The 14,204-nt window shown below is 34.3% G+C and overlaps 2 protein-coding genes across 7 annotated transcripts; one reads left to right on the top strand and one right to left on the bottom strand.

Annotated features, from left to right (window-relative positions):
• Positions 1-1,843: 1,843 nt before the first annotated feature.
• On the top strand, positions 1,844-10,343 carry LOC110635823 (probable 1-acyl-sn-glycerol-3-phosphate acyltransferase 5). 4 transcript variants are annotated; one of them, XM_058140357.1, is made up of 5 exons: positions 1,844-2,009; positions 3,111-3,369; positions 3,461-3,865; positions 4,124-4,254; positions 9,527-10,343. In XM_058140357.1, exons 3-5 carry the CDS (start codon positions 3,630-3,632, stop codon positions 9,931-9,933), a joined length of 774 nt encoding a protein of 257 aa, XP_057996340.1. In that variant the 5' UTR covers positions 1,844-2,009; positions 3,111-3,369; positions 3,461-3,629; the 3' UTR covers positions 9,934-10,343. The 4 variants fall into 4 exon arrangements, with proteins under 4 accessions (XP_057996340.1, XP_057996339.1, XP_021640993.2 ...); XM_058140356.1 differs by having other exon boundaries at positions 3,166-3,865; XM_021785301.2 differs by having other exon boundaries at positions 3,111-3,865.
• Positions 10,344-11,642: 1,299 nt separating this feature from the next.
• LOC110635822 (UPF0496 protein At4g34320) lies at positions 11,643-14,067 on the bottom strand. 3 transcript variants are annotated; one of them, XM_058140352.1, is made up of 2 exons: positions 13,909-14,067; positions 11,643-13,066 (listed from the first exon to the last, which is right to left on the bottom strand). In XM_058140352.1, the coding sequence occupies exon 2, from the start codon at positions 12,885-12,887 to the stop codon at positions 11,766-11,768; it is 1,122 nt and encodes a 373-aa protein (XP_057996335.1). In that variant the 5' UTR covers positions 12,888-13,066; positions 13,909-14,067; the 3' UTR covers positions 11,643-11,765. The 3 variants fall into 3 exon arrangements, with proteins under 3 accessions (XP_057996335.1, XP_057996337.1, XP_057996336.1); XM_058140354.1 differs by lacking the exon at positions 13,909-14,067 and adding an exon at positions 13,334-13,897; XM_058140353.1 differs by lacking the exon at positions 13,909-14,067 and adding an exon at positions 13,178-13,322.
• Between the last annotated feature and the right edge of the window lie 137 nt (positions 14,068-14,204).

Raw genomic sequence — 14,204 nt, 5'->3', positions numbered from 1 at the left:
ACATCTATCGCTGAAACAGTAGATTGTACGGGACTGTCCAGTGTGAGGGTGTTACACAGGACCAGAGGATTTAAGGCCAAATTTTAAAGTATAATCTAGCTTAGAGAGTAGCCATACTTTAGCAATCTTGGTATGTTCAACCTCTTGTGGATTGGGTTCAAGAGAGGTACAGTTGAGCAATTTTCCTTTGGGCTAATAATTGTTTATTGCATAGAGGTGAATGTTTAACTCAGTTCTTATGTCCACCATTTGTTGGTAATTGGTGATGGTGCCTTCATAAGTTTTCCATTCATACTGAGAGTTTTGAGACCAAGGATTCCTTTAGGGTTCTTAAAAAATAGTTAGTGGAGAATGAACAGAAAGTGGACTTTGGTTGCTTGTGCAGGAGGCTTTTCCCATACTCTATTAATTTTAAGAATCCTTTTGCCAATATTAGGAATCTTGAGTGGAGGAGGGTCCTGAGCAACTCTTTTCAAGGTTTTGACAACTGTAGTCTATTCTTTTCCCCATAGGAAAAGGATTCTTCAAACAGATGCTAGCAATGAATACTGGGATGCCATACTCCTTGAAGAACTTGATGGGAAAAAGCATATTTGTGGACATGTAAGTGGATAATTTAAAGAATCTGAAAAGTACTACTATACTATTTACAAAGAAATCTTGGCCGTTAAAAATGGAATAAAAAAATTTAAATTCCATCTCACTGGCCACTGCTTTCTAATAGTGATGGACAACTCCTCTTTTCCAAAGGTGCTAGATTTCAAAAACAAAACTATTCTGAAGCTACATCTCTTGATACTTAAAAGCTGGTTTGACAGATATAACTACACAATTAAGCATATAAAAGCAGATCACGACTTAATCCTGATCTTCTCTCAAGGCCCAGAACCTGTAATCTCATCACAACAACACACTCATAATAAAATAAATTTAGTTTAATACGGTTTGATTCTTGCAATATCTTTTTTATTTCAATTTTTATCAATTTTTTTTTGTTTCATTCAAAAGAATAAGAACCATGAAAATTACTATTTTCAATACTAAAAATAATAAAAATAGAAAAATATTAACAATGTAATAATATAAATATAAATTTAATTAATTCATATATTATTAATATTATTTATTTATTTATTATTAATGTAAGAGATAATATTTTATAAATGTGTGGTATAATGTAGCTCTATAATAACAATTTTTAAGAAATCATACTTGTAATAATATAGATACATATAAGAATAAATTAATTAGATTTAAATTTAATTATATTTAATGAATTTTTTTATTAGCATTAATCTTTAATTAAAATAAAATAAAATTCCTTTTATGTTATTCATTTAACAAACTTTGAAATTAATAATAATCTTTGAATGATTTACGTTATTTTTATTTTCATTTGTATAAATTATAATCATTAAAATATTTAATTTTAATTGATATTCATAATTTTATAAATAATAATATAGTGTTCATTAAAATAAAAAAAATCTTAGATAGGAATTAACTTATAAAAATAATAAGCAACTTATAAAATATTTTTAAATATATAGAATAAATAACTAATTATAAATATAAAATTAAAAAATTAGATAGTAATAAAATATTTCATTTAATATTGGATCAAATTATATTGTTTTATTTATTATTTTTTATTCTAATTAATTATTTTTTTATAAAATTTTATATTTAATTAAAATTAAATATTCATAGAGTTATGAATTTTTAATTTATATAAATTTTAAAATTAATTTAAAAAATAAAAATATAATTATATTTAATTTTAAAAATAAAAAATAATCAATATTTCCCTTATCGTATAGGAAAAGGAAAAAGTGCTTTCGAAGTTAAAATGCCTGGGCCTTATTTCTTTGCTCACTGTATTCGCTTCGTATCATCATTTCATTCTTCTTTCTATACTGCGCATTTTACTGAAGCGCAAGGTCAGGCCACCTCAAGCACAGCTTCTCCGGCGTCGTTTTTTTATCACTAACCTATCTATAGAACCCAGGGTAACTTCTATTCCGTTTTCTTCTGCTAACTGAATAAACATCTGTCTGTTTCTCGAGAAAGTTCTAGAACTACTGTGAATCCTAGATTTTCACATATTCTTCTGTCTACTATGCTTATTTTTTTCTCATTGGATTCTTCGAGTTTTAGGGATCAAAATGTTATTATTAAGATAAGGTTTGATATGAAGCTCAGTCTCACTTGATTTTCCTTCGTTTTCTCTGCAACCAAACGGTTTTGTTTTTTTACGGCTTTTTACATTTTTAGCCTTAAAACCCACTCGTTAGAGCAAATGCAGTTCAGATCCATCTTATATTATATATGTATATTGTTATTGTTTTATTTTATAATATATTGTGATAAGGTTAAATTTGGAATATGTTTGACATGAAACTGGAATTTCTTTATTTGACAGTTAAATCTAATATCTTAAGCTATAGAAGAACTTATCTAAATATGCAAATATTTTAATCCCATCCAAAAGGATAGGAAAATTTTTATATATTTGTTTTTGTTTGGTATAAATGAATTCCAAATTCATGCTATTATATTTGGTTAAAAAAAAATAATCATATTGCAATTCTACGTCATTAACTTCATGGAATGGTTTATACTTGAGGCAAATCTTACAAAATTTGGTAGAATTTGCAAATGAACACGTTAATAAAGTTCAATTTTTTTTTTTTTCACCTAACTTCGACTTAGACTTAAATTAGTTAATTTGGCAATTCAGTGGGATCGCTGTAGGAAAGAACCATGTGAACTAATTTGTATTCAGAAATGTTTTGTTTGAAGTTACTGAAACATCTTTGCTGTTAAGAGCATTAACATAATGCCTGTCGTTTCTGTATTTTTTTCATTTCCAAGCTATTGAACTAGTCAGTGTATGGACCTTTTAGCTTGTAATCAGTCTTTCCTAGCATACTATGTATATTTATTTAGTTTGTTAAATTTGTTACCGCAGATGTTCTATTTCTGATTTCATTTAGCACAGTGGGATTGTGTCCTTTTCTATTGCTAGCTTCTTTACATGCATATATTGTGCCAATTTGTTGCCATATTGATCAGTAATGGTTTCTTTTATCCCAATGAGTCTCTGCCAGGTGTTTCGTGACTTGGAGATTGTGCATAGAGCTAATATTTCACTCCACTGTGTAGCATCCTTGCACTGACTGGGAGCTTTGGCAAGCTATGTCTGTATGAGACTTAACAATCTTGTTCAGAGAGATTTGAGGAGGGAAGTATTTTACTTTTAACGAGGAGGTTGTAGCCAGGTTTATGAGCACATGGAAATTCGAGGGGCTGTAGGCTCTGCTGATGGAACCAGGGATCGTGCTTTGACCCCACTAAGGATGATAAGAGGTGTTGTGTGTTTAATGGTGTTAGTTATATCAGCATTTATTATGCTAGTTTATTTTGGTTTTGTGAGTGCTGTCATATTGCGATTTTTCAGCATACATTGGAGCAGGAAAGCCACATCCTTTTTCTTTGGTGCATGGCTAGCTCTATGGCCTTTTCTTTTTGAGAAGATAAACAAGACCAAGGTCATTTTTTCTGGTGAAACTATTCCTGGTAAGGAACGTGTTTTGCTTATTGCAAACCACAGAACTGAGGTTGACTGGATGTACTTATGGGACCTTGCATGGCGGAAGGGTAGTTTGGGATACATAAAATATGTCCTTAAGAGTACTTTGATGAAATTACCTGTATTTGGTTGGGCATTCCACATTTTGGAGTTCATCTCAGTTGAGAGGAGGTGGGAGGTAGATGAATTAAGCATGCGCCAAATGCTTTCAAGTTTTAAGGATCCTCAGGATCCCCTCTGGCTGGCTCTCTTCCCTGAAGGAACCGATTTCACGTAATTTCTTCTCTTTAATATTTCTTTGTACCTTTTTATTCTTCTTCCTCCTTTTTCTTTTGGGAACTCAGTTTTCCATCAATTTCAAAGTGATTAACATGGAGCATTGAAATTTCAAAAATAGGTTTGCTATTTCTATCAATCTTTCTCTGAATCTTTTTCAACACTCCACATGCCATAATAAAATTCTTTTTCTCCTTTGCTATATTCCTTATACAAGTTTTTAATTTTATTCTTCCTTATTTTTTTGGTCTGTAGCGAGCAGAAGTGCATGCGGAGTCAAAAATATGCATCTGAAAATGGTTTACCTATCCTGAAGAATGTGTTGGTCCCAAAAACAAAGGGCTTCTATGCCTGCTTGGAAGATCTGAGGGGCTCTTTGGATGCAGGTTACTTCTTTTCTTGCATGCTGTTATTGGAGTTGTTCCTTGCTTTGTTATGCTTTTAAAATTTGAAACTACCATTTTGATGAAGGCATGTGCAGTAAACATAATTCAAAAATAACAGGAAAACTTTACAACAATATAAAGGAGAATGAAATGGCATTTGGAATCTAAATGGTCCTTGTTTATATTCTGTTATCAATCAATCAACAAGAATATCTGCTAAGAAAATGTTGGTGTAAGAATTTAGAATAAAAAATTAATGCGGAAGAAGAAAGAATATTTTTATTGAATAGAAAGAAACTCTCTGTACAACTTTGTAGACAATCTTAATTGATGTACTGTTTATATAGCACTTAGCTCTAACAAAATAAAATAAAAATCCTATCTAAATCTCAACCATTAGTTAAGATTAGATCACTACTTAAAATTTGAAATGCAACAATTTAAAAAATGAAGATTAAATCAAACATGTTTGAATTAGATTCTAACATTTTCTCCCTTAATTTAAACATTGACTCAAAATAATTTATTATTATTATTTATTTTTTTTATTGGAGCACTTCTCTCTATTCGGCAATTTGGGTGTTGGAGCACTTTTCTCCAGCACACAAATTTGTGTGTTAGAGCGTTTCTCTTCAACTGACAATTTTGGTATACTTCTCACCATTTGTTGATACACTTCTCACCATTTGTTGATACACTTCTCACCAACTTTTGCTTCAGATTTTCTTGGAGCACTTCTCTCCAAACTTCAAAAAAGAGATTCTTCCTCTTGTGCTGAATTTGCTTCTTCATTTTTAAACCCGTAATCTTTTAACAAATGTCCAAATTTTTTGTAATTAAAACATTGTGATTTGCTTTTATGCCAATAATTCTTTTCTTCATGATTAAATTTTTTGCAAATACCACATTGTGAAAATTTTTTCTTTGTGGATGATTTTGTTGCTAGAAAGGCTGCCTCAATTGTTCCTTCTTGTCTGATTGCTCTTCTTTGCTCCATAGCCTGCAAAGTATCGATTAATTCTGTAATAGTTATTTGTGAAAAATTTGCATGAACCTCAAGTGAGGAAATTTTTTGCTCAAACTTCTCAGGGAGGCTAACAAATATTTTTTTCTATAATTCTTTTGTCAAGAAATTCTTCACCAAGCAGTCTAATTTTGTTGGCTATGGACACGAACTTAGTGCAATAGTTTTTCACATTTTCAGACTCTTTCATTTTTTGAATCTCAAATTCTCTTTTGAGATTTAAAATTTGCATGAACCTTGTTTGATCATTGCCTTCATACACCTTCTTAAGCAAATCCCAAGCTTTTTTTGCATTTTCACAAGCCATAATCTTTATGAAAATGGTTTCAGAAATTGAAGATTCTATACAAATTTTTTCCTTGTATTTCTTAGCTCTCTTCTCATTGTAAATTTTATTTGAGCAAGAGTTGGATTTTCTAGTAGTGGAGTAGGATCAGTATTATTTTCTACTGAATCCCATAAATCAAAAGCTTATAAATAGGGCTTCATTTTGATAGCCCATATTTAATAATTTTCTCTTGAAAATATAGGGGTGAAGACAAGGAGAAATTAATTGAGAACATTGATGAATCAAGGACTTAAAGGTTTGTTCATAGGATAACTGAGGCTCTGATACCACTCTAAACGATTTTGGGTTAAATCCTCAGAAATATGTAATGCTTCTAAGTCATGTTGTACTACTCTTCTCCAAGTCAATTTAGGTCTACCCCTTTTTTTCTTTCTATCCTCTAACCTAATGTGCTCTGCTTGTCTAACTGGAGCCTACGTATGTCTACGCTTCACATGACCAAACCACCTCAATCTCCCTTCTCTCAACTTATCTTCAATTGGCACCACTCCTACCTTTTCTCTAATACTCTCATTCCTGACTTTATCTAATCTAGTATGGCCACTCATCCACCTTAACATTCTCATCTCTGCAACTCTTATCTTAGATGCATACGACTCTTTCAGTGCCCAACACTCACTACCATATAACATAGCCGGTCGTATGGCTGTACGGTAAAATTTTCTTTTTAATTTATTGGGAATCTTACGATCACATAAAACTCCCGTGGCACGTCTCCACTTCAACTATCCGGCTTTAATCCTATGACTAACATCCTCCTCACATCCCCCATCTACTTGAAGGACTGAGCCTAGATATTTAAAGTGATTACTTTGGAATAGTACCACTCCATTCAAACTAACTCCTTCCCTATCACCAGTTTGGCCTTCACTGAACTTGCAATGCATGTATTCTGTCTTCGTTCTACTTAACTTAAAACCCTTTGACTCTAGAGTACTTCTCCAAAGTTCTAGCTTCCTATTAACTCCTTTTTGTGTCTCATCTATCAGAACAATATCATCCGCAAACATCATGCACCAAGGAATACTCTCTTGTAGATGTTTCGTCAGTTCATCTAAAACTAATGTAAAAAGGTAAGGGCTTATGGCTGATCCTTGGTGTAATCCAATTGATATCGGAAAATCTCTTGTGTCCCCTCCCACTGTACGCACAATAGTAGTTGTTCCTTCATACATATCTTTCAATACTTGTATGTACCTAATAGATACCCTCTTTTGTTCTAACACATTCCATAAGACCTCTCTTGGAACACTATCATAAGCCTTCTCCAAATTAATAAAAACCATGTGTAGATCTTTCTTCACATCTCTATATTTCTCCATCAAGCTTCTAATGAGAAAGATCGCTTCCATAGTTGAACGACCGGGCATGAAACCAAATTGATTGAGAGAGATAGAAGTATCATGACATAGTCGATGCTCCACAACTCTCTCCCACAACTTCATAATATGGCTCATGAGTTTAATTCCCCTATAGTTTGAGCAACTCTGTATGTCTCTCTTATTTTTAAAAATAGGTACTAAAATACTCTTCCTCCACTCATCAGGCATTTTCTTTGAGTTTAGAATCTTATTAAATAATTTAGTTAACCATGCCACTCCCATATCTCCCAAATACTTCCACACTTCAATTGGTATTTCATCGGGTCCACAAGCTTTACCCACTTTCATTCTCTTAAGTGCTTCCTTTACTTCTAAAGATTGAATCCTTCTAGTATAATTTACATTCTTTTCTATTGTTTTATAATCTATATTCACGCTATTATCATTTTGACTATTATTAAAGAGATCATTAAAATAATTTCTCCATCTTTCTTTAATGTCCTCATCTTTCACCAACACTTTTCCTTCTTTATCCTTAATGCACCTAACTTGATTGACATCTTGACATTTCCTTTCTTTACTCCTTGCTAATCTATAAATATCTCTCCCCTTCTTTAGTTCCAAGTTTCTCATATAACTTTTCAAAGGCCTGTGCTCTTGCTTGACTAATTGCCTTTTTTGCCTCTTTCTTTGCTATCTTGTACTGTTCATATGCCTCATTATTATCACATTTAGGTAATTTCTTATACCATTCCCTTTTTCTCTTCACTGCCTTTTGTACTTCCTCATTCCACCACCATCTCTCTTTTGAGGGTGGTCCATGTCCTTTAGACTCTCCAAGTACTTTTCTAGCTACTTCTCTAATCTTTGATGCCATCTGTATCCACATATTATTGGCCTCCATATCTAGCTTCCATACTTCGGACTCGAGAAGCTCATTTTTGAACTTCACTTGCTTTACTCTTTTGAACTCCCACCACTTTGTTCGAGCTACACTATTTCTTCTGACCTTACTTGAATTGTTCCTAAACTTGACATCCAAGACCACCAACCTATGTTGACTTGTTAAAGCCTCTCCTGGAATGACCTTGCAATCCTTGCATAGAGCTCTATTTGTCTTCCTGGTTAAGAGGAAATCAATTTGGCTTCTATGTTGCCCATTTTTGAAAGTCACTAAATGTGACTCTCTTTTTATAAAGTAGGTATTTGCTAGTATTAGGTCGTATGCCATAGCAAAATCCAGGATACTTTTTCCCTCCTCATTTCGACTGCCAAAACCAAAACCTTCATGAACATTCTCATAACCTTGCCTATCACTTCCTACATGTCCATTCAAATCTCCACCAATGAAAACATTCTCTTCATTCGGTATGCTTTGCATTAAATCATCCATATCTTCCCAAAACTTTTGTTTACTCTCCTTTGTCTAGTCCTATTTGTGGGGCATAAGCACTAACTATATTTATTGTTTCTCCTTCTAGTACTAGCTTTACTAGTATAATTCTATCTCCTACTCTTTTCCACTACTCTGCGTCTTTCAATGTTCTGTCTATGATTATACCCACTCCGTTCTTGTTTCTCTCCTTTCCGGTAAACCACAGTTTGTACCCTGAATTACCCACTTTCTTACTTTTCTCTCCTACCCATTTAGTCTCCTGAATGCAAGCAATATTCACCCTTCTCCTTTCCAAGGTATCCACAAGCTCCATTAATTTTCCTGTAAGTGATCCAACATTCCAAGTACCAACCCTGATCCTCCTCCTATCCTGCTCATTCCTAATTGGTCTCCTTCTATGATATCTTCTATTGTTTTCTATGTCTATCTTGTGTTCTGTTCCACTATTTGTTATATTATCTGTCCTATGGACTAACTTCTTTACCCACACCTGTCCATGATGTGGGAACCCTTGCTCACTTAACACCACACCCGGGCGCCGGCATGGCGCGTCGCTTTCGGTGAACGCCCTACACCCTTGCATATTTATCACTACACCCGGGCTCTGATGTAGCGCGTCGTTAGTAGAGGACGCCCCAACGTTTATATCATTTGAATCCATATCATAGAGTGTGATGGAATTTTTACGCTGGTTGTCACCTACCGCAACCCTCCTCCTTTATCCGGGCTTGGGACCGGCTAAGCGCAAACTACTTAGGCGGAAGAATAAAGAACATTTTTATTAAATAGAAAGAAACTCTCTGTACTATTCTATAGACAATCTTAATTGATGTACTGTTTATATAGCACTTAGCTCTAACAAAATAAAATAAAATAAAAATCCCATCTAAATCTCAACCATTAGTTAATATTAGATCACTACTTAAAATTTGAAATGCAACAATTTAAAAAATGAAGGCTAAATCAAACATTTTTTAATTAGATTCTAACAAAGAATGAGCCTGCTTTATTACTGATCCCCTGTTTCTTCTTCTTCTTCTTCTTCTTCCTTTTTTTTTTTTTATTTTTTTTAATAGCTTGTCACCAATGAGGTTTGGAAATTACAGTCCTTGACTTAGCTTTGAAACTTTTTGAGATACCACACATCTTTTTTCTCTAGTTACATATTCTATTCTTCACAGTTTATGATGTGACAATTGGTTACAAACCACGGTGCCCATCTTTGTTGGACAATGTTTTTGGTGTAAACCCTTCTGAAGTTCATATGCATGTTAGGCGCCTAGCCCTTGATGAAATCCCAACATCTGAAGAGAAAGTTGCTGCTTGGTTGATGAATACATTCCAGCTAAAGGATCAATTACTTGCTAATTTTTATTTGCAAGGCCATTTCCCTAATCAAGGTACAGAAGGGGACCTCTCAACATTGAAGTCCTTTGTAAATGTCTTGGCCGTTATACTGTTGATTAGCATGTGTACATTTTTCACTTTTTGCTCATCAAGTTGGTTCAAAGTTTATGTTTCTTTAGTATGTTGTTACTTGTCATCTGCAACCTATTTCAATGTTCGTCCAATACCACTTCTTGGCTAATTGAACATTGGCACAAGGTTTTGAGCTTCCAATATGCAGCTTATAAGAATTATCCAAGGTGAATTCCATATAGCACATAATTTTAGTTGCTTTGCCTGCTAAAGGCATGCTTGTGCTCCTTGAAAACTCCTTGAAGTTTCTGGCATTTTTAGAGACTGCTTATGAACAGTCTTCTCTTTGATGGCATAAATTATCAAGTAGTTGTGTTGTTGTTATAAGACTTGCTAGCTAATAGCCATGTATAATTAAAACATATCTCGACCAGTTGTGCGTGAATTGTATTTGGCCAATGATTGCCTAAAATTTTACACAGTACATACACTGAGTTGGTGCATGCTAAACTGTTGATGTTGGGCATCACCACTTTTCTATTTTGCTACTTTCAGATCTAGAAATATTTATTTCTATTAGTTCTGGCTTTCAAGGTTTTTGGTAATGAAGCGGTGGATGCCTATCACATAAGTTACATTCTCAAAGGGATACATTTGTATGTAGATATGTGGACTTGTACTCCAGTTTGGTCTGCTAATCCATCTTGACTTTCCACTTGTCCTACGGATTCTTAGTCTCCTAATGTTGGTCATTTCCTTAAATTACGTCCTGTCTTTTGAGTGTTTCTGTTTCCATTTTTAAAGTTGTTCATTCTCATCTTTTTGGTTCTTACCTAAATATCAAATACTCCAATGCAGCAAAATAAAATCAAAATAGAAATATAGAATAGTAACCCAACATTTGTTTACTTATGTCTTGTGCTGCTAAAGTTGTTCAAGGAGAGAAGATGATTGCATAGATGGATAACCTGAGCTACCTTGTTTTCTAAACTCTTAAGGGTAGGTAGTGATGAACTCATGAAAAGAATATTGAAAGTGAAAATTTTACTGTGAACATATAAATAATTTTGTTTTATGATTACTTGAAATTCTTGCTAGACTCTCTGTCTGTCGGAAAAGTGGGTATTCCTCTGAAAAGTGGGGCGTCTGCAGTACCTGACAATGGTGCTTTCGCACTTTTCAGATACCTGAGTTGGTGGAATTTGTATCCACTCTTCAAGTTGAATATTGGAGATATCCGAGTAATCTGAGTCACCAGACGTATGATCTCGTGACTACTGTTATTTGTTGACTTTTATACAAAGCGCAGGGTTATATTTTGCTCTGTTTTATTTTCTCTAGTTAGAAGTAGCAATTCCCAATTACAACTGTAAATATGAATCTTGTTCGCTGACTGTTTTCAGTTTCACAACTTCCAATTGTTAGAAGTCGATTTCATAACTTCCCAATGAGACAATAACATCAGTTTACAAGCCTATCATTTTTCCAGTCATCAATCATTTTCTTGCCCAATCAAGAATTCAACGGTGAGCGTTGCAGAATTTTCCAAATAATTGAAGAAAGGAGCCTAGAAGAGCTCATTTCACCTTTCACATGGTAATATATTTTTCAGACGTTGCAGATTGCAATTCCAGATGGCATTTTTAGGTGATGAATCCAAGGCGCCACAAAGAGTGAATTCAGGCTTATGACCACCATTATATGTCTGAAGTGGAATGTTAATTGAACCATGCAAAATGAGAGAGAGTAGTTGGTATAATTCTTCTTGAATCCGTAAGATTCAAGATTGAGCATGACTGTAGCGGTCACTGCTATAGTCAAGACATCATGATGATGATACAAAGAAGTTAAAAGACTACTGGTAGCAAGAAATTAAAATGACACAATGTGTGTAGTAATAGCAATCAATAATAATTTACAATAATTAAATAATAAACAGTTTTCAAAATGGAAAGTAAAAAATTATATTGTTGCCTAAACAGAGTAATGCAGTGAAACTTTTTAGTTGCTGGGGTGTTTGATGATCCTTTGCAGAACTACAGTCCTTGCCCTTCGAATATCTCGGCTGCATGTATCAGATTGTACTCCCAGATCTTCAACATGCTTCATAAACACTTCCAGCTTCTTCTTAATCTCCTCTATTGCAACCTTTACAGCATCTTCCTCAACTGCAAATTTTGCATTTAACATTAGTGCTTCAATGTCGATCTCCAACCGATCAATAAGAACCCGAATGTTCTCCAAATCTTTTATAGCAACGTAACTACCCACTTGCATTGTGCTAATCAACTCCTTCTGTCCCTTCAAGGCATTTTCATAGTTCTTCCATAGGGAATCAATCCATTTCCCCATTGAGCCAACTGGGATAGATGTTGCTGCAGCAAGAGCAGCTGCAACAGGAGGGGCAGCCATAGCTGCTGCCACAACTGAGCAAATCAACACAGCAGCACAAGTAGCAACAAATATCATACTTGAAACCTTCCTCCAAGCATGAATGTACTTGAGTTTCTTGTCAAGTTTGTTCTTTCTAAATTTCAGCTTCTCAAGCATCAATATCTGTTGCCTATATACAGATTGAAAGATCTGAAAAAATTCCTCAGTGAAAGGATCTCCTGATGCCTTGAAATTCTTCAATCCCTCCAAGGTTTTTACATACCTATTCCCTCCAGCCTCACTTTCCTCTTCAAACTGTTGAAGTGCCACCATAATAAACAACTGGCTATCACGGGCACGCTTTAAGCACTTATCCAATGCAGTACAGAAATCTAGAGTTTGCAAACTATTCTCAAAGTATTCCTCGACAAGTTCAAACAATTCTTGATTCTTCCATATATCTTTCTTGCACTCCAAAATAACCTTAACAACTTCTTGATTCATTTCCAGTAGACATTCAGTTACTTCTTTCAAGGAATCGAATGAAAGAGCTCGAACCTCAACACCAACAGCAAGAGTATTTATAACATGATTGGTACGAACTTGGAGAGTGGTGTCAAATGATTGCAAATCCTCGTCAAGCCTGCAGGCAGCCTCATACGAGCTCAATTCAGTTGTATATTGTAGGTTGTTGTTGAGATTAATAGTAGAAGATGCTTCGGCTGGCTTTTTGCTCACATGACCTCCCATGGCTTCAATTGATATCTAAACAAAAGCAAGACACAGAAAAACAATCCAGCTAGAGATTTAATTTGCAGCCTTGTCAAGCTCTGAAATTTCCTTGATTTCTATAAACACCCCCGATTGTAGATCCTTGAAAACAAGAGGCGGCGAATACTTTATGTATCAGTGAAAACTGATGAGAACTCCTGTGCAATAAAGAGCATGAATTTGTTGAATTAATTACAAAGAAGACAAGCAGATCCTATCCCAGCAAACTTCATAAGAACAAAAATACAAATAGGAAACGGACTTCTCACCTAACCCAAGAAGTAGAAAACAAATTAAGCTATACAAAAGGTAAAAATGCTGGCGAATGAGATTGCTAGATTTAATTTGAAAGCCTTAAAACCAACCAGAAACAAAGAAAACCCAGAGAGAGAGAGAGAGAGAGAGAGAGAGAGAGAGAGAGTTACAAGTTTTTTATTTTCCTTTTTCCTGAGAGAGCTACAAGTTAAAGCTTTAATTCTGAAACTTTGTCAAAACTAGGATAACCCCGAAAGAGAGAATTAATGATAAAAGGTGGTGGCGGTGGGTATTCTTAATTAAGAAGGAAAAGCAATATGTCATAATTAAATAATTATAAACAAACAGAGAGAAGAACGAGAGGCTATTGAAGAATGAAGAAGCTTGAAGATAATAAAAACCGTTAAGGACCAAGAAATGAGGAGGAGGGGTGGAGGTTGTTCATTAAGGTGGAAGAGGGCGGTAGCTAGTTGTGGAGGCTAAAGCTCTAACATCTAAGCATAGCTTGCACGCATGACATTAATGAGAATTAGGACATGGAAAACGCAGGAAGCAATGATTTTTTTTTTCCCTTCTCTTATCTATCTTTCTCTTATCTATCTTTCTCTCTCTAGAATCCCATCTCTCTTTCACTTGCTCAAAGCCTCATGTCATTACGGCTTTAACGCGTAGAAAGTAACTGTTACCCAATAAAAGAAAGAAAGAGCTATGGCGATTAAGCTTAGAGAGAGCTAAAAAGCCATACCCAATTGACCCAAAGTTAAAAAGGAACAATCTTGAGCTGCAAGATCTCCTGTAATGACATGGAAGAAAGTCAAGAACACAGCTTCTTCTTTTTCTTCTAGGGTGAACGGTGAGGAAACGAAAGGGAAAGTTAAAAAAGGGAGGTTATGTTCTCCATCACGCCGCATCTTTTTCTCAATGACAAAAATACCCTCACCTCACATTTGCAAAACTTTTAAAATAAAGGGTATTTTACAATTTAGCTATATGATAAAAATTATAATTTAATTTTTTTTGTATGAAAATAAATAAATTTCT

This window comes from Hevea brasiliensis, chromosome 18, assembly GCF_030052815.1.
Source record: "Hevea brasiliensis isolate MT/VB/25A 57/8 chromosome 18, ASM3005281v1, whole genome shotgun sequence".
In the NCBI taxonomy this organism is placed as follows: domain Eukaryota; kingdom Viridiplantae; phylum Streptophyta; class Magnoliopsida; order Malpighiales; family Euphorbiaceae; genus Hevea; species Hevea brasiliensis.
The sequence above is the reverse complement of the archived record's forward strand: the minus strand, read 5'-3'. Positions and strand labels throughout refer to the sequence as shown.

Excerpts from the sequence above, each read along its gene's own strand:
- LOC110635823 (XM_058140356.1), top strand. The coding sequence starts at position 3,294 with ATGGAAATTCGAGGGGCTGTAGGCTCTGCTGATGGAACCAGGGATCGT. Across the intron at positions 3,866-4,123 it reads CCTGAAGGAACCGATTTCAC|CGAGCAGAAGTGCATGCGGA; the intron begins GTAATTTCTTCT and ends TTTGGTCTGTAG. Across the intron at positions 4,255-9,526 it reads GAGGGGCTCTTTGGATGCAG|TTTATGATGTGACAATTGGT; the intron begins GTTACTTCTTTT and ends TATTCTTCACAG.
- LOC110635822 (XM_058140352.1), bottom strand. The coding sequence starts at position 12,887 with ATGGGAGGTCATGTGAGCAAAAAGCCAGCCGAAGCATCTTCTACTATT.